The sequence below is a fragment of the Aspergillus foveolatus genome, assembly GCF_047715535.1.
Source record: "Aspergillus foveolatus strain CBS 279.81 unplaced genomic scaffold BDW70scaffold_133, whole genome shotgun sequence".
Classification (NCBI taxonomy): Eukaryota; Fungi; Ascomycota; class Eurotiomycetes; order Eurotiales; family Aspergillaceae; genus Aspergillus; species Aspergillus foveolatus.
The window spans coordinates 1-19,110 of NW_027396197.1; the positions used below are offsets into that span (position 1 = coordinate 1).

Consider the following 19,110-nt stretch of genomic DNA (forward strand, 5'->3'; position numbering starts at 1 on the left):
ATGTAACCTTGTTTAGACCTTTGGTTGAGGGCATTGCCGATAACCAAGACCCAGGCCATAGCCTGTGACAGGATCTGATGCTTAGTACGATCCGTCCCACTTTATTGATGGGGGTGGATGGGTAAGTGCTACCTCGATGTCGCTGACCTGTATATTTTGCATGGCAATGGTGCTATCAAGCTGCTGCCTGGAAAGGACTAGGTGACCCCATGAATCTCAGTGCCCACAGAGGGGTAATGATGGCCCCGGGAAGCTCAGGGCTGCTAACTTGGTACAAAAAACCTGCCTTGAATGATTCTCATCATAGCGGGTTGCAGGGATACCGTTGGTAATCCAGAAAAAATATTTCTGAGAATGTACCGAGAATTCCATAAAAGTTAATATATAGTGGGATAGAACTACCGGACCAAGTGCATAGACCCTTAGCTTGAGCATGAGAGGATCTCTGCAATCCAAACCTTTTTCCTTTTCCCTTTCTTCTTCGTTTTTTTTTTTCTTATTTCACTTATTATAAGGAAGGTGTCACTGCACTGAAGGATCTACATATTCAGGTAAAGAAGTTGCAGACATGCAATAGGTGAGGGAGCAACCCTGGCGTCGCGACCGGATCGATCCGTCGGACGCCGTCAGTGGTTAATATCCTGAAAGGGCTTGAACTGGCCCACTAGTCCCGCAATAGTTTCCTTGCCAAGACTGTCAAGAATGAAATTGGTGTGAAGGACTTTCTGCACGGGACCAAGCGGAGATCTTCTCCAGGTTCTTAGCTCCTCCATGACATCCTCTCCACATACACCTACGCCCCTTATCCCTGTCCCTCACCGTTCTATCGTATCTCGGCATCTGGTCGTCATCTGCGGCGGAACTGTCTCTCGACAGGCCCAATAACTGCAATGGCCGCATCCGACAGTGTCAGACGCACTGGCCCGTCGTGTACGGAATGCCGTAAAAGAAGGGTACGTCGCTTTCTCGTCGAGATGGTAAATTGACCGGTTTGGCAGAGAAGATGCTGTGGCGATTGGGCTCCATGTGAACGCTGTGCGGAATTGGGCCTCCACTGCACCTTACCCGTCAACACTGCCTCTGCCGGGAGCTCACGCCGTTCACAGCAGCACCAGAAACACCAGAAGGATCAGCAGGACCGTCGCTCTCCTCTTCCTCGTCCGAACGGGTATCATCCTGGCAAACTCCGCGATGCAAGCGGTCGTTTTACATCGAATTTGCGCAAGGAGAGCCTGGATGCGAAGAGCACCAGAAACTCCAGTAGGGCGATGCGCACCCGACCGCGTCCTGCGCCAGACGCGTGTCCGCTGCCGACCGTCGCCGCAGCCACCCCGTCCCGCGTCCAGGAATTGAAAACTAAGCAGCGGTTATGTTCTGTAACGTATCCAACTCCATCTGAGAGCCAGAAAACCGGCGACCTACGAGACTGGGTCGCGTCGCCGGCCGCTCGGGCCAGTGACCGCGATCGCAGCGGCCTCGTGGCGTGCCTCGCCGAGGCCGCCACTACCCCGGCAGAGGCGCTGGAGCTCTTTACTCTGTTCGGCGAGCGCATTTCTCCCTTCATCCCGTCGCTATATGCGACGGATTTCACGGCCCTCCCTACTCAACCGTTGTATGTTCTGGCAGCGATATATGCGGTCGCTCGGTACTTGCCCGACTCTACCGCTCTGCGCGATCGTACCGGTTGCATTCTTCGACGCCTGATCTCCGAGTTGATCTTCCGATCCATGGCGAATCAGTCAAGCATTGCAAAGGCGGAGAACATGCAGGGCCTTATCGTGCTGTACGCGTGTTGCGAAGCGACCGGCCCCAACCACGAGGACCAGCAGGCGTTCCCATATTTCGACATGATCTTTCTTAAAGGAATAGCTGAGGCTTATGCCTCGAAAATAAGGCTCGGGCTCGATTGTCCGCTGGACAAGGCCTCAGACGACAAATTGCCCCTGGTGTGGGAGGTCTGGCTGTACACCATGAGTCACCAGTAAGCCCGCTGTCCGCCAGCTCTTCGATACCTTCCATTCCACTGACTCATTGCAGCTGTGCTGTCCTTCACGGCTGCCCCCGAACTCTTTCTGGTTCTGTAGAGCTTCATCGCGCTAAATCCGCCCTGGAGCAGACTGTGGATCATCCTCGCATCCGCCTCCTGCTCGGCGAGTGCGAGCTCTGCCTGCTCTGGGAGAGTGCCTCTTCTATCCCCGCGAGCTGCCCGAAAACTGTCAATGACGCGTTAGGTCACTGGAAATCTCAGTGGCAAGACTTTTTGACCGGCGGTAGGTGACATTTCTTTGTCTCCGTTGATTTTTCTCTGCTAAATGTGTCTTGTTCCTCAAGCTGCCGCACCCGGCCATCAACTGTATTTTTACTTCCACTTCACCCGGTTCCATCTCCTTACACACCTGGTTGATGAGGCAGGCGAGATCTATATTGCCATGAATGAAACTCTGGATGCGGCCCAGGACTTTCTGCAATGGTTCAAGGATCTTTCCCCTGTATCCAAGGATCGTCTGCGCTATCTATGTGACTTCGCCTTTGTACTCATGGTCCATGTTTGCTTGTGCGTCATTCGAGCTCTACGGGGCGGGCTAGTGCTGCCTAAGTGTCGAAAAGAGTTTTTGGAACTGGTACAGGACGCTGCGGTCCTGATGCAGTCATTAAGCGCCAGAGCAGACACACGGCCGGCAATCTACGGCTGTGCACTCGTCGCCATGTGCAGGCAGTACCAAAGTAGTCAAGTTGACAGCTTCTCTGCTGGCGCTGCTGAAAATCTACGCGATTCAGCCGAAGTTCTTGACCTGCCGCGGCAGAATGAGCTTGACATGGAACTTCCCATGGCCGCTGAAGCTCTCATGGATGAGGAACTCCTCCGTCAAAGCCGACTATCACCAGGATTTTGGACGTTGGATCCGGATATATCCGTGTTCGACGGAATAATGGCCGCTATTCCCGTCCCTGAAGAGACCGAAATGATTGACAATGTAGCCTTACATTCTGTGAGCCCGAAGAAGGCAGGGACTAAATATTAAGTTCGTCAGGTTGGACTAACAGTTATTCTCATATGCGCGAACGTGACATAACGTACAGAACCATGACTGCCTCCGAATTTTTGGCAAATTGACCAACCTTCAGAACAGTCCCTTATCATATGTCCGTTCAACAATTGCTGGAAGGGCGCAAATCCCGTCGCTACCTCTATTAACTTTGATTCGTGAGGCCGCAAGTCAACGGCCGAAACCCGTGTGGGAACGTCATGTGAACGCCCGAAGCCCTCCAAAGTCCACTTTACCAACCACTGTGCTTAGTTCCCCCAACAATTGTTCTCGTATGACAAAAATATTTGGTCAATGGCTCTGGCATGTAACAATAGATTGGTCTTCACAGAGATCCCAAAGATGCGTTCCTCGAGCCAGACGGGCAGGAAGAACACAAAAAAGCCTTCAAATGGTGCCAGCAAGCGACGACAACCCAGCGCGCGCAGTTTGGATGTTCCAGGTTGGACAAAATTGTCTTCCGGGTGCTGTCGAGGTGGTCAAGTTCCAAAGATTTGGCGAAGGCGTCCTGGTTAAGGAAGACGAGGAACAGAGGCAGGTTTTGGAGCTGGGTTCGAGAAGCCCTGAATAACAGATCACTTGGGTGTCATGGCTGAAGTCAAGGTCTTCTGCAGCGCGCTGTCATCCTTTATATTGGACTCCGAACGCGAGGCTGGATTTTGCGTGAAGAATAATTCTGAGGACTATTTCTGCCTGACAAGCTACCCAAGCTATACGACCACAAGCTTTAGGTCAGAAACAAAGACACCACAGATAGGTAACTTACATTAAAGCACATATGTGGGCATTTTTTGAGCATCAAGGCGCAATTGTCTGGTACAGCAGTGAAGATGATAGCAAGGCCAAAAAAGCAGTTCTTCCATTCGCGCAAATCACATCAACTCTGCCATTGTCTGGACTTCTTTAGCTGGCCATTCTGGTGTCGGTGCACTGTGGCAAGCAATTGCGCAGTATCGACGAGTCCCAGTGAGCTGTTCAAGATGCCGCTCTTACCGGGAGCTTTGCCCACCAGGTGATAATTATTTTACTATAATTATATATTCCAGACACAGCCAAGAGGTCCGACATGAGGTTAGCATTTTACGCTCTTAGTACCGTAATAAATAATGGGACCCGTATGGTATCTTGTTTTTAGATAAAGACTACAGTTCGTTGAAGGTGAATTAGAGTCAAAATATCGTATGCGAATTAAGAGATATGGTCCTAAAATAGCAGGAACTACATAAAGAGAGCGAGTTAGCGATCTATCGGGTAGCTCTAATTGTGATAGGTCTAACCGCAAAGGCGCAAAATCAGAATCCGAAAAGCAGAGGATTAATATATATCCTCAGTTATAGTGGTAATCATAGCCCCCATTGATATTTCAGCTTCTAAATCCACATTGATCAACCTACCCAAACAGCCGCTCCTTCTTCATCAACAATGAGCTGATTAACCCCACGCCGCCCGCCACCAAAGGTACGATAAACGCTCTCTGCATGGCGGCCGTGATAGCCCGAATCGCGGCATCCCTCAAGTCTCCACTCAGGCTCTCAAACAGCGTACTCTGCGCGCCCGCCACCGCGTCGTGGATTTCGGTCTGGCTGAACCCTATCCCGTCAGGACCCCGTGTAAGTTCCGCACGGCCGTGGACTGAAACACTTGACCAGCGACGACGAGACAGATGACTGGCGCCAGTTTGGGCGATTTTCTGTAGGTTGATAGCGCTGAAGATGTCCGTCGGGGGCAATTTCAGACTGGCAACGGCGTAGCCCAGCTGCATCGTGATGCCGGTACCCACGGCCATCAGGATGCTGAAGCCGTAGATCTGCGTCGTCGGGGTTTTGGGCGACAGCAGGCTGACAAACAGTCCCACGGCCAGCGTCATTAGCGCGCCCGACACCAGACACAGCGGCATATAGTACTGCACCTTGAATAGCACCCAACCGGTGGCCAGGTTGCAGGTGATGGTGACCAGCAGGTAGGGGAGAAGTCGCACGGCGGCCATCAGCGAGCTGTTATTCTGCGTGAACTGGAAGTAGATGGGGATGTGGTATGCAGTGAAGAACATGCCGGTGTTGGCGCAAGTGGTGGTAATGTAGAGCAGGATCTGCGTCCGCGAGCGCAGCAGATGGCCTGGGAAGGACCGCGTCGCCGCCGTAGTGAAGACGCAAAAGTACTGCAGGGAGTAGAGCACGAGGAGCAAGGCAAAGACAACGACCAAGGCGATCGTACGCCGCTCACTCCACGCCCACACACTACCGGCTGAGATGAACCCTATAGCGAACGCCACCCACATGCCGGCGCTGAGACGAAGCCCACGTAGTCAAGGCGCACAAGGCGGTCGTGCAGGCTCTTGCCCGCCCCTGCATGAATGGCTGGCAAGTAAAAAAGGTAAACGGGGGCCGTGATGGCGCCGATGATGAGGTTGATGTAGAGTCCCCATCGCCAAGTGGCCGAAGAGTCAGAGAAGCCACCGCCGACAACTGGCCCGAGTATAGCGCCTAGTCCCCTTACAAAGCCCGTGGCCGCGAGGTAAGTGCCGCGCTCCTGCCGTGTCGACATGGCTAAGAAGTTATTCAAGCCGCCCAGGTAGATGCCAGTGCCGCCGGCGCCGGCACGCACGCGGCCCACGATCAGCGCGTTCATGGTCGGCGCGGCGCCACAGACAGCCGAGCCAGCCTGAAGGAGCACAATGCCGGCCGGCAATGTACAGGCACTTCATGAAGGTCGTGTAGAGGAACCCGTAGGGTAGGATGACGGCCACTGATCCGCAGAGGGAAACCGGCGCCGATCTAGGCCAACTGAGAGACCTCGGCGAAGGTCAGCTCCCTGCACGTCCGCAGCGGTCGTGTCTAGCCCTTACATCAGGGCCGAGAGGTAGAGAGCGGCGCAGATGAGGAACCAGCGAAAGCCGGTAATCTTGCGGACATCTTCGTCGATAGCGCTGGCATCGCCCTGTCCAGCTGTCTTTTCTTCATTTGTTGCAGACAGGAGCGGATCTTACATCGGCTGTGATTAAGAATCTTTCCGTACTTGCATCACAACTTGAAAGCGTGGCTATTTCCCGGGAAAGATATCAAGCGTTATGCTTGCAAGCTGCAAAAACCATCACGCAGAAGCTGGACAAGATCGTGGACAAGTTTGCGACATCAAAGTTTCAGGCAACGCCCTAATGTTCCGACGAGCACTGACGTCAGCCCAGTGTCAGAACTACCCCTAATATTGACAGTTTACTCAATGATGATGTTGGAGAGATTGGCGCTATCAATCTGGACGATGATGAAAATTCTGATCTGTTGTCTTGGGCAATCAACTTCGACCTGGGAAACACGGCCAGTAACTGGACTATGATGTAAAATCAAAACCATTGCGAAATCCAAGGGTGCCCAGTATATTATCATCTTAGGGTTAGACAACGAGAGAAGTACTTATATGCGAGACTCTCTTGTTTGTGGGCCCAGAAGAAAAAAAATTTTTACAAGGTGACGGGAGACACATGGCACTTTGGTTTTCTAGCTCTAATTCTAACGATTCTCATGTCTGTCTTGATCAGGCAGATATTCTATGATCTCGGCGCATTTTTGGAGTTGAGCAGCGGGAACTAAGAAAATGCGAGCCCAATTATTGTATTTGCCCGGAATGAGCCTCAATTCTGCTGTTGCTAACCGTCCAGTTAACTGAGAATTCTCGAGCTACGTCTTGTCACGTCTGTGCAATTGTTCGCTGACTCTGTAGCCTGCCTGTTGTATCTACACCGTTATTCTGTTCTAAATATATTCCCGAGCCTGCACTTGGACAATCTCCCTCGGGCACTCGATCGAGATGGGAATTACTGTCCATTAACTCTTGGTGCATAGTTCCTCAAGCCAGTGGTCAGGTTTTACGCTCGATAGGTGGAAGCGCCGAAGCATGTAATATGATGTAGGACCGTGCACATTACATGCGGGAGTATGGTAGATGAAATCTTACGTCGTAGCAGTCCACGGGTCGCGAATTTCTAATGCCCAGGATCACTGTTCAACAGCCTTTCTCAGACTGCTAGTTATGTCATCCCGTACCTTACGCGATTTCAATGTACTCCAAGCTACTACTTCCAGATCGTATCTCAGCATGATTCGCATTGTTAAAATCTTCGGATAGGAATTGAATTGGTTTAATCTGCCAAAATTGAAGGACACGCTGCTTGGGGGGGCTTATACGCGACAGGGTTACCCTGCATAACGCCTAATAGCACTCACTAAATGTCCATGGAAATAAATTCTGACTTTAACAACCCTTTACTGCTGCCTAGAAGTGACTGCTGGTATCAGCAGAAAATGTATTGATTCGCTGGGGCTGGAAAGAGCAAATGGAAGCACGGCATCATGATGCATGGTGGTGGCTGAGCTATAGCAAACATTCACCGGCGCAGTAAAAGAGAGGATCTGAAACCTCAATTGTTGCCGCCAGCCTTGCTGACCGGTGTTGACGAACACTGGATTAACAGAGGAGATCTTCTTGCCTAGTAAGAACGGTCTCTGTGTTCCGAGCGCCGGTGATCTAACGATGACAAGCTTTGGTAACATTAAGATCTGCGTCTCAATATCATCTCTGAAGGGATTATCAAGGCTATCTACGCCAGAGTGGCTGTGCATGCAGGTGAGCACTGCCGGGCGCCCTGTTACGGTTCCCCTCAACCCGAGCCTCGCAGCGCTTTTCTCATCTATTCATCAAATCCTGCTGTGGATTCTCACCTTAAGTTGAATATTCAGGGTCTTTGGCCTGCTTTGCTTCTGGAGAGATGTCGTCTGCTCGCAGTGTTCCCCATCCGGCTTTCATCGAGGAATACGACGAGGACGCGGAGGCCATCCTTCCAGATACACGCCAGGTCGCGACATCCTTACACCAACCAAGCATTGAACGGGCATATGACGGTTACCAAAATGCCCCAGTGGATGTCAGTCATCAATCACCATTGTTTGACAGCCTTTATGATTGGACCGAGCCCCGAACTCCCCTACGAACAAGAACGCACTCAAGTGTTTCATCCGAGGAACAGCTAAGCCGACGCCACGGGAGAATATCTCCTCTTGAAGATTTATTTCCATTTAACGACCCTCCGTGGGTTAACCGCAGTGCGGATGCCTTATTCGATGAGATTGAGCGGGTACGATCCTTGCACACGTCGTCCCCAACGGGAGCCCGTGTGGCTACCAGATACCCTTATAATCACCGAACTAACGAAGACTCAACAACCTCTTTGCCTCCTGAGATAGCGCCTGTTCGCAGATATGACGATGAGGCAGTGTCACGACGGCACCGCTCTCGACAACAGAAATCCCCATCTACTAAACCTCAAGGCTATTGGCCGCCTTCTGGTCGTCATTCGCAGCCATATGTGCAGCCGCCATATACCATATATCACCCTTCGTACTATCCCTCGCCGTACGCTTATCAAAGTCTACCGCCACCCTCGACTTCCTTCCGCAGTGCTTATGCATCGCCACATTACTGGTCTCCCCCAGGAATCTCATATCCACCGCATGGTTCGCGACCCCACGGTAGCGCTCCATCCAGTGCCGGCGAAAACCCCAACCCGATCAATGAAGCGACACCCCAGGTCAATATGCACCTTGCAAGACGTGCCCATCGTTTTATAAACCTTCGTACATTGCAGTCAGACCGGGAGGAGCACGTCCCAGGGAAGATCTCTAGACCGTGGAGAACGTTGACGAAAGAGATTCCTGTCAATATCCCAGGCCGACCCAAGATGAAGCTCGAGCGATATGATATAGTTCAAAGCCGAGTCGTATCTGTTGCACGATTCGGGAAAGAAAATGCTGCGATTCTGACATACGATGCAGCGCAAGATGAAGAGCGTCGCTCCGAGACTTGCTGGATGTTCGTCACACCAAAACATCTTGAAGGATTCATCAAGACCTTTCCATGGTGCATCTTACTAACACCATCATTGTAATAGGCACCACACTAGCGATACAATGGAGTTGGTGTCCTTCATGGTTTGCCCATCGCCAATCAAATGACGCGTGTTTTGATTAGCTGACAGTCCGTTTAGATGGAAAGCTTGCGGCTAAAGGAGGTTCCCGAAAATGCCTTTCCAATAATCACAGAGCTATTCAAAGAGCTGGAGCAGGGGTATGAAAAACCCTTTGTCCATGGGAGATACCTGGAGCCAACGGTGAGGCGGTTTGTTGGCGGGGACAGCGACGAGGATGGCAAGAAACCAAAACCGAGTGTGGACGCTGTATTCATTGCCTTCCCATATCTGAGCCTCGAGCCTTTCCGACCTCAGCCCAGCACGAGGCGGGAATCCGTCCATCCTGTTCGAAGCCTTCTGCAGTTTCATTACTGTTTTGTGTCGACAGTGTCCAGAGACGAAGACCAAGTATCTTGCAACACGGGAAACCAGCTATGTGGACTACATGTGCCGCAGGTTTGGATTCTCTTAATTAACAATGGTAAGCCCCGCCATCTGCATCAGTGTTGTGGTACTAACGTGCGTAAGATTTGATCATCAGTACTGGCCCCGTGGACATTAACGCGGTGCGAGGGAAGTATATCCACTTGGAAAAGGCCAGCCCGCCACCCTCGTTCCGTGAGCAGAGGAAGATTTGTATACATGGCTTGCAGGGAAAGCAGTACTGCTTCTCCCTAAACCAATGCAAAACGTGGTTTGAATTCCTCAAGACATTCCTCGGCGTCCTAGATCCAGGACAACCCTTGATAACACTGTTCGTCAATGATTCCTGGAGGAATAAAGTCCAATTATTGGTTGGCAATGAACCCGTGTCGGAAACTAACTGGGCAGATATCGTTAACAAGACTGAGCCCGGTGATATTACCATTCGACTCGTGCAAAGGGCATCATCACCAGAGCCGCAAAACATTTCTTTAGTGGCGTCTGGGACGCGGAACCCTGAACCCGCTATTGAGAACCAATTGGTTATTGCTTCAAAGAGCCATGCTAATCCCCGTTTCTTCCTGCCAAAACAGCCCAGCGAGTACTCTGACCACCACCCGTACTACCTATACAACACGAAACCCTTTCCACCGTTCGGCGACAGCACATGGTACGCAAAGCCATATATTGATATACCTGGCCGTCACTCCTCGAATGCTACTCAGGCCCTGGTGGTGCGGCCAACGAATACAGGGCGCGATACCCAGCATAGGCGCTATAGAAACGATAAAAGAAAGCTTCTGACATTCCGTGGCGATACAGAGCAGCGGAATGCACAACCAATCTGGCTAACAGATCTCTCGGGCACTCGCCTGCAAATTCCATGGAGAATTGGTCAGAGTTGGACGGTACTGTACCCTACATGATAGATGGACATGGTACAGCTTCCGCTAACGGAGGGAAAAAATTGACTTCTAGAGTATGTACCCAGTAATTGGCATCAGGCTGCAATCAAAATACTTCTGAGCGCAGACAAGCCTTCATCGCAGGCAATTATGTTCTTGATGGCCCAGACGGACCCATTGCTCCCGTTGACTGGAACGACGAAGTCTATCCTGGGATTTCAGTCACAATTCGACTAAAGAACGGGGATGTACAGAATGAACTAGAGGATAATTTGTCCCAGTCGGCCAAAGCAGAGCAATCGTTCTCGCGTTTAAATCCAGCGGACGAAGATACTGTTTCGCTCTTCGGTGATGGCGTTGGAGAGAAAGGCGGAGGCGCTGGCGACAATGATGCTGATTCTATGTCAAACAAAGACCGCCAGTCCAGCAGCGCTGGATCATCGCCAGACAGTGTCACATCCAGGGCGGATGACGCAATCAATGTTTTTGATTATTTAGAATCCGAGGAGGACGATGACAAGCACCTGGACAGGAAAGACCCTCTGGGGGTAATGAATCCTTTCCTGTATCAAGTCCCGAATGATGCGATGCTTGGAAAACAAAGGTACAAGCCCGCCCAATTTGCATCAGCAGTTTCATCCTCAAGACGCTTATCTTCCCACTTAGGAGACTTTGGTTGAGCCACGGTCATCATCCCCCATTCCTTCCACCACATTAGATCCTTTATCGTCGTCTTCGCCTACAACCTCGTCTGCGACCACACCATGCTCAACGCTACCGTCTGATCAAGCAGCCTTCGCTGCTGCCCCGGCGTTGCCCGACTCAGCAAGCATTTCCGGGATGTGTCCTCTTTTTGAGTCGAAAATTGAGTCTAAAATTAACCATGACTTTCTTGGCGATTCGACTAATGAACGCTTCGAAAAACGGGAGCCCAATGATTGGGGCGACTCTGGCGTCGGTACGCTACTGGAAGGCTGTGACAAGGAAGCCTTATATATTCTCAGGTTCCAGCCCGACGAGAGTGCAGTGATGAATAGAGTCTCTAACAGCACTTACATGAAAGTGCAGGTGGAGATGGAGCGGATGAGAGTGAGGTTGTTCCATCTGGGTGAAGACTCGGACAGTGACTTGCTAGAAAGGCAGGTCTGGGCACGAAAGGAAAGAGTCATACAGGCTGCAATGCACCTACTCGACTGTTTCATCCCGTTACACTACCAGAAGCTGGATGAATCCTGGCTCATTGGGAAATTCTTTGGCGCAATCTGTGATATTGTGCGCGGTAGCGTGAGTCCTCCTGCATATTTGCTGAATATTTCGCTCGCAATCTTATCAGGCTGCAAGGCTCCAAGTATACAAACACCTACCTGGATAATATCGAGAGCATTCTTTCTTGCTTTGTCAAGATAGTCGATCGGATCCATGCGGGTGTCGCTCATAATTCCAATGACCGGCCTGCAGCACCCATACTTCCTCCTTCTTTAGTGCATGGGTTCCCACTTCTCGTATTTCTAGTCTGTATTTGCAGCCAGCCGGTGGGAGAAGAGGCCCAGACCTGGCACACTCTACAAGTATGGACTGAACAGTGCTACGGACATTTGACTCGGGGCAAATATGAACTTATCAGCATGGCCCGTACAGGGGAATATAATAAAGCCGAGGTGTTTACTAGAGTACACGCTGAGGACATTATTGCCTTGGTTTTAAAAAGACTTGCGGAGCTACCCAGAGCAGACCTCCATTGGCAATATAAGACTATGGACGGATTTGATCTGCTTGAAATGTATAAGAGCCATATTTCACAACTGGTAAGTGCCTCCGCTTTACTGTGGCTTCCCCCTTATAGAATTCCTTTGTTTATTAATTTTCAATGCCAGGAGTTCCACGCTCGCCGAAATCCGAGCTCCGATCTTTTCGATGCGTTGCAGCAACTTATGGAGGAGATCCAGATCCTTCATCTCATCCTTGACCAGCAACTGAATCTCCTCGACGATACTCTCGAGGTCCTGTCCAGCTCAGAGGATCTTCCTACAAAGCTCAGCGAATCTGCTATATCTCGCAGCCGACAGCATCTCAAGCAGACGCAACATGACCTTTCCCAGCTTGAAAGCATGGCAGAACGAGCCGCTGTAGCAGTACGTTTGCCACAAGCCATCACCAATCCCAGTCAAGAGTTACTAACCCAGTCCTCCCTTCTCTTTCAGCTCCGGTATATGCTCGAGGTCCGCAAAGAATCCAACAGAAAAGCCATCACATTATTTACCATTGTCACGGTCATTTTCCTCCCGCTTTCCTTCGTAACCTCTTACCTTGGTATGAACAGTGTCGCCATCCGCGGGGGCAGTTTCACTCAAGGTCTGTTCTGGGCCGTCGCTATCCCTATTGCAGCTTTCCTCGTGGGTGGACTGTGGGTTGCCCTTCGGTTCCGCAGACGCATCAGGCGAGTTGCTATCGATAGATTGGATAGATGTAGAAGATGGTTGCGAGGCACGGATACTACTACTACCTATACAGGTACGAGCTTTAGCACCGTCGTTGTTGATAGGATGGTTTAATTAGTATTTGGGTTTTGTCCTGGGCAAGATTTGAAAGGGTGCAGATCTGTACAGGTGCTGTTGCTGATGGAAGAGTCAGGAATTGCCTGTCTTGACTGTTACACTTGCCAATGTTCTTAGAACCAACCAAAGTTGTCAGTATCAACTAGTTCGTTGCTATGCAGGTCATCTTATTAGTTTTTCCTGGTTCTTTCTACTGTGGTCGTATTCTTCAGGCATATCTTTAGTATCCCTGCATCTTTACGACCACGTGTTTAAGAATCTAAACTAAGAGAAGGATGTCGCTCTCTGGATGTAATCCTTGTCCATGCTTAATGCACTGATATAGGTTGGTATAACCCCCCCACGGCACATGCCCCGCAAGATCTGGTAAGGCAAGAGAGTACTGCCCGGGTATTGAATTAGGAGCTGTCTGAGGGTCTCTCCTTGGGGGACATCAGGATGCCAGAGGCAGTACGGAAAGTGCGCTGGAGAAGTCGTTATCAAGGACTTTGCACATGCATTGAGAGAGTGGGTTAACTATTAACAGCTTGGCGTTCCCACGAAGCTCCTGGGCAAAGCTATCATGGCAGTAAATGACCATAACCAGACAGCATATTAAGACCTGGCTACTCAATGAGGATGGGATAGATTTCCCCTCAATAGCGGCTGCTTGCTTGTTGGTTAGTAAAATTTCACTTTAATGGTGTTAGAGATCTACTTTGTCAGGATAGATCAGCCGTTAACCAGGTAAGGATTCCAATACCACGTAGAATTAATGATAGAAGAACGAATAGCCAGCGTAATCAAAACTGAGCCTTGAGGATCCCCCAATCCAGGGAATCTCATTTGGTCCTAAATACGTCTATGGAGCTGTACGCATGTAACCTAGTAGCAATATCATGACAAAAGCCTTGTCTGGAAACGGTGGCTGATCCTGATGGTTCCGCCAACATAGCGTCTCCCGGAGAAGGATCCCTAGATCTCGACTGTATCCGGAGCTTCCATGATTGTTTGCCTAGCCCCTTGATATCGAATCCCAAGAGGATCCGTAACAAATGGGGAATATACATTAAAACTACCAGAGGGGGAGTGATGTTAGTCAACGGTCAGTGGAGAAATAATGCGATAGTTATATGATGGCCCTTTGAGTTACACGTAATTGTTTGACGGCGAGTCATTCCGAGTAGGGTTCGATTCCTGCGTTCAGAGCCAAGCCATATAGAGTCGTTGATACTAACAAGTAGCATTGGACTAGAGAAGGAATTCGCTAAAGAACTAATAAACAGTAACCGTCGAGCTTCTTATATGCTTTGCCTGAATGGCAAGCTTGGTAGCAAGCTCGGACCATTGAACTCCGAGCGTGTTGATCAGTATCGAGCATATTGGTCACGTTGGTCACGTTATCATGTTGATCACGTTGATCTTGTTAATCCTGTTAATCATGTTGTTGATCATGTTGATCATGCCCAGCATGCCCAGCATGTCCGGCTTATCCGGCTCGTCGTAATTCGGGCAATGCTCGAATCAAGACTTCGGGCGTAGCTCGTCACAGGCGGTGATTGAAAAGAAAACAAAGAAGAGAGGCTCCAGTTTAGAACTATCTAATTTGCTTAATAAAAAGGAAGTGTTGTCCTAAAATGCCAGCATCTTGCCAAATGGTGTTATAATATATTATCAGACTCCTGAGAACTCACTACAGACCAGCGCCTTGTTAAATGCTATGACATTTGGGCACTCCCTGACAGATCTAATATTGGTGTAGTCAATCTGCCCGAGGAAAGATAGATGCTGATCTAATCCTTCTGCCAAAAAACTCCAATCTTTTAAAGATATCCAGAACAAATTCTGCAAACTGCAACCTTGCTTACTTTGATCCAAAGGTTGTATTATATATTAACCTTGACGCGTCCAAGAACAGGCACGGAGTCATGGTATATCACCTTGACCCAGTATACAATCATGAGGATGTATTACAGGCCCCTCCTCAAACCAAGTACAACCCATTCTATTTCTATCACAAACTATTACCAAGGCAGAGATCTCTAATTGGCCCACTGACCTTAAAGTCTCTTGCCTAGTTTAGACCCTGCAGAAGATCCGACATTTTACAGAGTCAGCCAGCAAGGTTGTTGTCTATACTAACCATGCTTCTATAGTTAGTATTTTAAAGCAGACATCCCTTAATTCAGTTATACTAAAAAATCTCAACCTCTAATTCATCCATGCGAGTTAATATATACAGCAGTTTCGCCTTCCAGTCTATAATAAGCCTGGAAGAACAAACATTATGCCAGATGCCCTCTCCTGACTAACCAGGAACAAAATATCTAAATATTAATACCTAGACCTCGACGGCCTTGCTGCAATTGCCAGCCCGTCCAGCAAATCTTGAGCTGAAGATGTCAAATCTTCTCTTTACCTGTCTGAAGATTTTAAAAAGCAAGTCAGACACAAATATAATAAAGACTCATAAACCTTGTCTATCATTTACATGCTAGAGAACAATAAAACAAATGCCTTGCCATATTTGCTAAATAACAGACTTCTATATATAAGGCGGCAAAAGGTTAACAGGAGGCCAGTGTAACGGGCGTTGGCAGTATTATTTTCAACTGGCTGTCCTGTATAAACGAGTATCACAAGCTTAGAGAAGGAAACAAAAGATAGAAGCGCAAATATCATCCTCCTCCCTTTTATCAACCTTTTCCGGTCGTACGTCAAGACTTTTCGGATCTGTATGCCGGCAGATCTCTTTACCAAAGCTGCGCGCTGCACTTCCGAGGTTGTATACCAATGTTGCAGAAACCTTATTTAGAACCAGGTTGAGGGCATGGCCGACAACTAAGATCCAGGCTATAGCCTGTGACAGCCAGTATTAAACAGCACACCATGGCTTTGCCTTCCTCGCTCCATGTCAGGGGAACTGTTTCAAATAATCCACAATAAACAAGGCCACCAGGGGCTGGAAGCCTGTCAGCAAGCGCTTAACAGAGTTATCTTCTACAAAGGACAGAAATTATTAAGAGATTACATTGCTTGCTGCCCTACATGCCTGGAGAATATTGTTAAACACCACAAGCCCTATAGAGCTATGCAACCCATTGTTCCAGCACCTGTTCCATTTAATATCATTACCGTGGACTTTGCTGTCCAATTGCCCAGATGCTAATATACTTCTAAAGGTAAGGCAGCAGTAGCAGACAGCATTGTAGAGGATGCGGAATATCTTGGACACCCTACTAGTTATCATCAACAAGTTCACCAAATAATTAGGTCTTGTGCCTGGACAATCAACATGGACAGCATATAATTAGGGGCTTGCCTCTGTTGATTACATGCCCATGTGCGATTGGGGTGTTCCTTGCTATTTTATTTCAGATCAAGACTCAAAAATCCTCTCGGAATTTTGGCGTGGTATGGTGTCCAAGCTGGGTGCCAAGTGGTATTATGCTACAGCCTCACACCCCCAGACCGACGGAGCATCAGAAAGGATGATCCAGCATATTAAGTTATACTTTGGCATATTATCACACAAGGGATTCCTTGGCTCGCGGCGCTCCCTGCCATCATCAACATTGTTAATTCTACTCCATCTCGGACTAACCAAGCCACACCACACAGATTGCTATTCGGCATTGATGTTCGGACCCCATAGAATGCCCTACAAAAGATCTTCCGACAAGACTTTGCTGCGTGACTTAATGCCGACGAAGCCATGTGGTTTAACAAGTCTAGTCGTCGTATGCATGAGGGACCGTCGCCTCGGGCAAAACTTGGGCACCTGCGTAGATCTTACGTGGGTCTACCTCATTGCAGTAACAAAACGCAGACAGACTGATTGAATTCCAGTAATGCATAATATCTATTTCCCAATACGTCGGTGAGCATGTGAAATCACATTCAATGTCGTACCGAGTCAGGTACAAAACAAACTGCCGATCACCTCCACCATCTGCGTCCACCAACCCTACCACTCTACGACCCATACTTATAGCAAAGATGATAATCTTCCGTACTCATCATCTCTTTCAATGTGCGACTCGGATCCAGCCATCCAAAGTGCAACTCCGTATCCAAGGTAACCTCAGGGGTTCTCGGCGCATTATGGATTGAGTCTGTGCCATTCAAGGCCCACTCCTTTTAGGATCTTTACTCTGCCAAAGCGTCCAGACCCGATCCACCTGCGCACGGTGCAGGAAGAAACTAAGATCCTGCGGCGCCGTCCAAAAATCATCCATCGTCCGACCGAGCTGCATGTGCGCCACCGCATGCGGACCCATGATCCCAGCCTTTCCGAGTTCCGGCCAGTCGCTGAAGTCGATATAAATTTGTAATTCTGTAATTGAGTGCGATTTGAGAAGACGATCAACATCGCGCTGGCTGGTGAATAGCTGGGCCGTATACGAGTTGAGGTTTGGGGTGAAGCAGTGTGGGTAGTAGTTGAATGTGTTGGCCAAGAATTCGGCGTCGCCGGCGAAAGTTAGGTCAGGCAGGTTGAGCATCATGTTCGCGAATGGACCGTTTGTGACGCAGCCGCCGCCGGAACCATTGGGGATGGGTGATGTTCGTTGGGACGAGTTTGAAGAAGGGGTCTTGGGGGATGGGGTCACCGTCGCCGGAGAGAGAGGTGGGGGAGCCATCGAAGATGGGGCTCGCTGAGATGTTGTCGGCGGAGAGGGCCCAGTCCCAGTAACTTTTGGAGTTAGTCGCTATGTTTGTAGTGAAAAATGAATGGGGGTGTTTACGGCTGGTGGCCTCGATACACACACTCCCCTTGGAGGGCCTTTTCCCACAAGACGAAGTGGCGATGCCACCCAAAGAGATGCCGCTGGGGTGATATTCAGAGTGTAATTGACGTGCGTCCTGTGCAGGCGGTCAGACTACGAAAACCGTACATTTAGCTAGACAGTCTGACGCAGAGAAATCGTCCATACGATGGCGGACACCGGGATACTGATCCCGGGGGAGAATTGGAGGCTTGCTCTGCAGACAGTGAAGAGCATCAATGTAATCAAGTCTCTCAGATTCCGAAAGCATGCCCCTTAAGAAATCAGTCGAGACCTTTTTTCTCGACGTATAGTAGCTCTCTTACCATTCTCCTCTAACTGATCGGACGTCAGGAGTGCATCGATGGTGCCATTTTCGGATCTCGTCTTGTACCTTCAGGCTCACCTTGGTGAGTTCCTTCCTGAACCCATAGGCCAAAAAACCATAGCAGCCAGGAAAACTTCATATTCCTGATTTGCTCAGTGTGCAGAAGTAACTGAGGAGGGAATGTGATTTTCAGTATCCTGCGGGGGTCTCGTCTTTATTTTTGCCTACAGTTACTTAATTATCATAGGATGCCGACAGCCCATTCGGATTAGCAGTCATGCCAAATTTCCCCAGCACAGTGGGCCTTAGCTGAGCATTGCTTTCAATTTAATAGAATGATCTTATTCGCCGACTCGGATTTTTTCATTCAGAGCTTTGATATATTAGTTTATGTAGTATTTTCATGGCTAGAGAAATATCGTGCTAAAATGTAGTCCTAGACCGACCATATCATCCAAACCACCAACTTAACCAACATAGTTATCTGGACGAACAAGCCTAGAAGGGCGGCCAACTCTACGCTTGGCCGTTCATTGAAGTGAATCAAGAAAGCATCCAACTTATGCCCCGCCCTTGAAGATGTCTTTGCTCTTATAGCCTCGACTTGCTTGCAGCAATTGTGGATGTCCTCCACTCTCGAAGCGCACGAGAGATCGCCGGCCCAGAAAATAGCGGCCCATCGTCCATCAGCCATGATCCAATTATCCAAGTTGCTAGCTCTACCTGTCGTATAGCTCTGCACTGTCATATCTGGGATGCAGTGGCCAAGTAGCACCGCAAGGCTTCTCAGCCTTTCTGCTGAGCCATGAGTTAGTAATGACTCGCGGTATTGTATTCCCCGGCCTGAAAGGTAGACCTGAATGTCGTCCGCTTTGACTAATAATGCCTCCGCCTCTGGGCCCAGAGGGGCATGGAACAGAGCCAAGATTGTTTTGTCGGCGTCAAGCAATGCCTCTGCGACTCCTCGTCGTTCAGCCCCATAGGTTTGTAATGTCTCTGGGTTTAGCTGGCGTTTAAGTACGCCGGCGAGCTTCCACCCGAAATTGTACGCGTCTCTGTGTAGCCAGTCAGTGGTTGATACATTGCATTCAGGAAAACTGCATACTGCACAACCGTATTCATGCCTGCGCCGCACAGGGGGGAATGTG

The 19,110-nt window shown here is 49.5% G+C and overlaps 5 protein-coding genes across 5 annotated transcripts; 3 read left to right on the plus strand and 2 right to left on the minus strand.

The window, feature by feature from the left end:
- Nucleotides 1-890: 890 nt before the first annotated feature.
- BDW70DRAFT_164745 (uncharacterized protein) lies at nucleotides 891-3,023 on the plus strand (the record flags this gene model as incomplete). Its single annotated transcript, XM_073741542.1, has 4 exons — nucleotides 891-953; nucleotides 1,107-1,981; nucleotides 2,038-2,270; nucleotides 2,332-3,023. 4 exons carry the CDS (start codon nucleotides 891-893, stop codon nucleotides 3,021-3,023), a joined length of 1,863 nt encoding a protein of 620 aa, XP_073590978.1.
- Nucleotides 3,024-3,172: 149 nt separating this feature from the next.
- On the plus strand, nucleotides 3,173-3,748 carry BDW70DRAFT_21783 (uncharacterized protein). The gene has a single exon (XM_073743522.1). It carries the CDS (start codon nucleotides 3,322-3,324, stop codon nucleotides 3,616-3,618), a length of 297 nt encoding a protein of 98 aa, XP_073590979.1. The 5' UTR covers nucleotides 3,173-3,321; the 3' UTR covers nucleotides 3,619-3,748.
- Nucleotides 3,749-4,437: 689 nt separating this feature from the next.
- BDW70DRAFT_154401 (major facilitator superfamily domain-containing protein) lies at nucleotides 4,438-6,397 on the minus strand (the record flags this gene model as incomplete). Its single annotated transcript, XM_073739842.1, has 4 exons — nucleotides 4,438-5,284; nucleotides 5,320-5,745; nucleotides 5,893-6,028; nucleotides 6,376-6,397. The coding sequence occupies 4 exons, from the start codon at nucleotides 6,395-6,397 to the stop codon at nucleotides 4,438-4,440; spliced, it is 1,431 nt and encodes a 476-aa protein (XP_073590980.1).
- A 1,412-nt stretch (nucleotides 6,398-7,809) lies between these two features.
- On the plus strand, nucleotides 7,810-12,858 carry BDW70DRAFT_164747 (uncharacterized protein; the record flags this gene model as incomplete). Its single annotated transcript, XM_073741543.1, has 9 exons — nucleotides 7,810-8,909; nucleotides 8,989-9,028; nucleotides 9,085-9,487; nucleotides 9,535-10,323; nucleotides 10,434-10,882; nucleotides 11,001-11,618; nucleotides 12,209-12,466; nucleotides 12,536-12,738; nucleotides 12,846-12,858. 9 exons carry the CDS (start codon nucleotides 7,810-7,812, stop codon nucleotides 12,856-12,858), a joined length of 3,873 nt encoding a protein of 1,290 aa, XP_073590981.1.
- A 3,955-nt stretch (nucleotides 12,859-16,813) lies between these two features.
- BDW70DRAFT_166539 (uncharacterized protein) lies at nucleotides 16,814-18,081 on the minus strand (the record flags this gene model as incomplete). The annotated part of the gene is made up of 6 exons (XM_073742010.1): nucleotides 16,814-16,983; nucleotides 17,022-17,259; nucleotides 17,444-17,561; nucleotides 17,614-17,696; nucleotides 17,759-17,936; nucleotides 18,041-18,081. The coding sequence occupies 6 exons, from the start codon at nucleotides 18,079-18,081 to the stop codon at nucleotides 16,844-16,846; spliced, it is 798 nt and encodes a 265-aa protein (XP_073590982.1). The 3' UTR covers nucleotides 16,814-16,843.
- Between the last annotated feature and the right edge of the window lie 1,029 nt (nucleotides 18,082-19,110).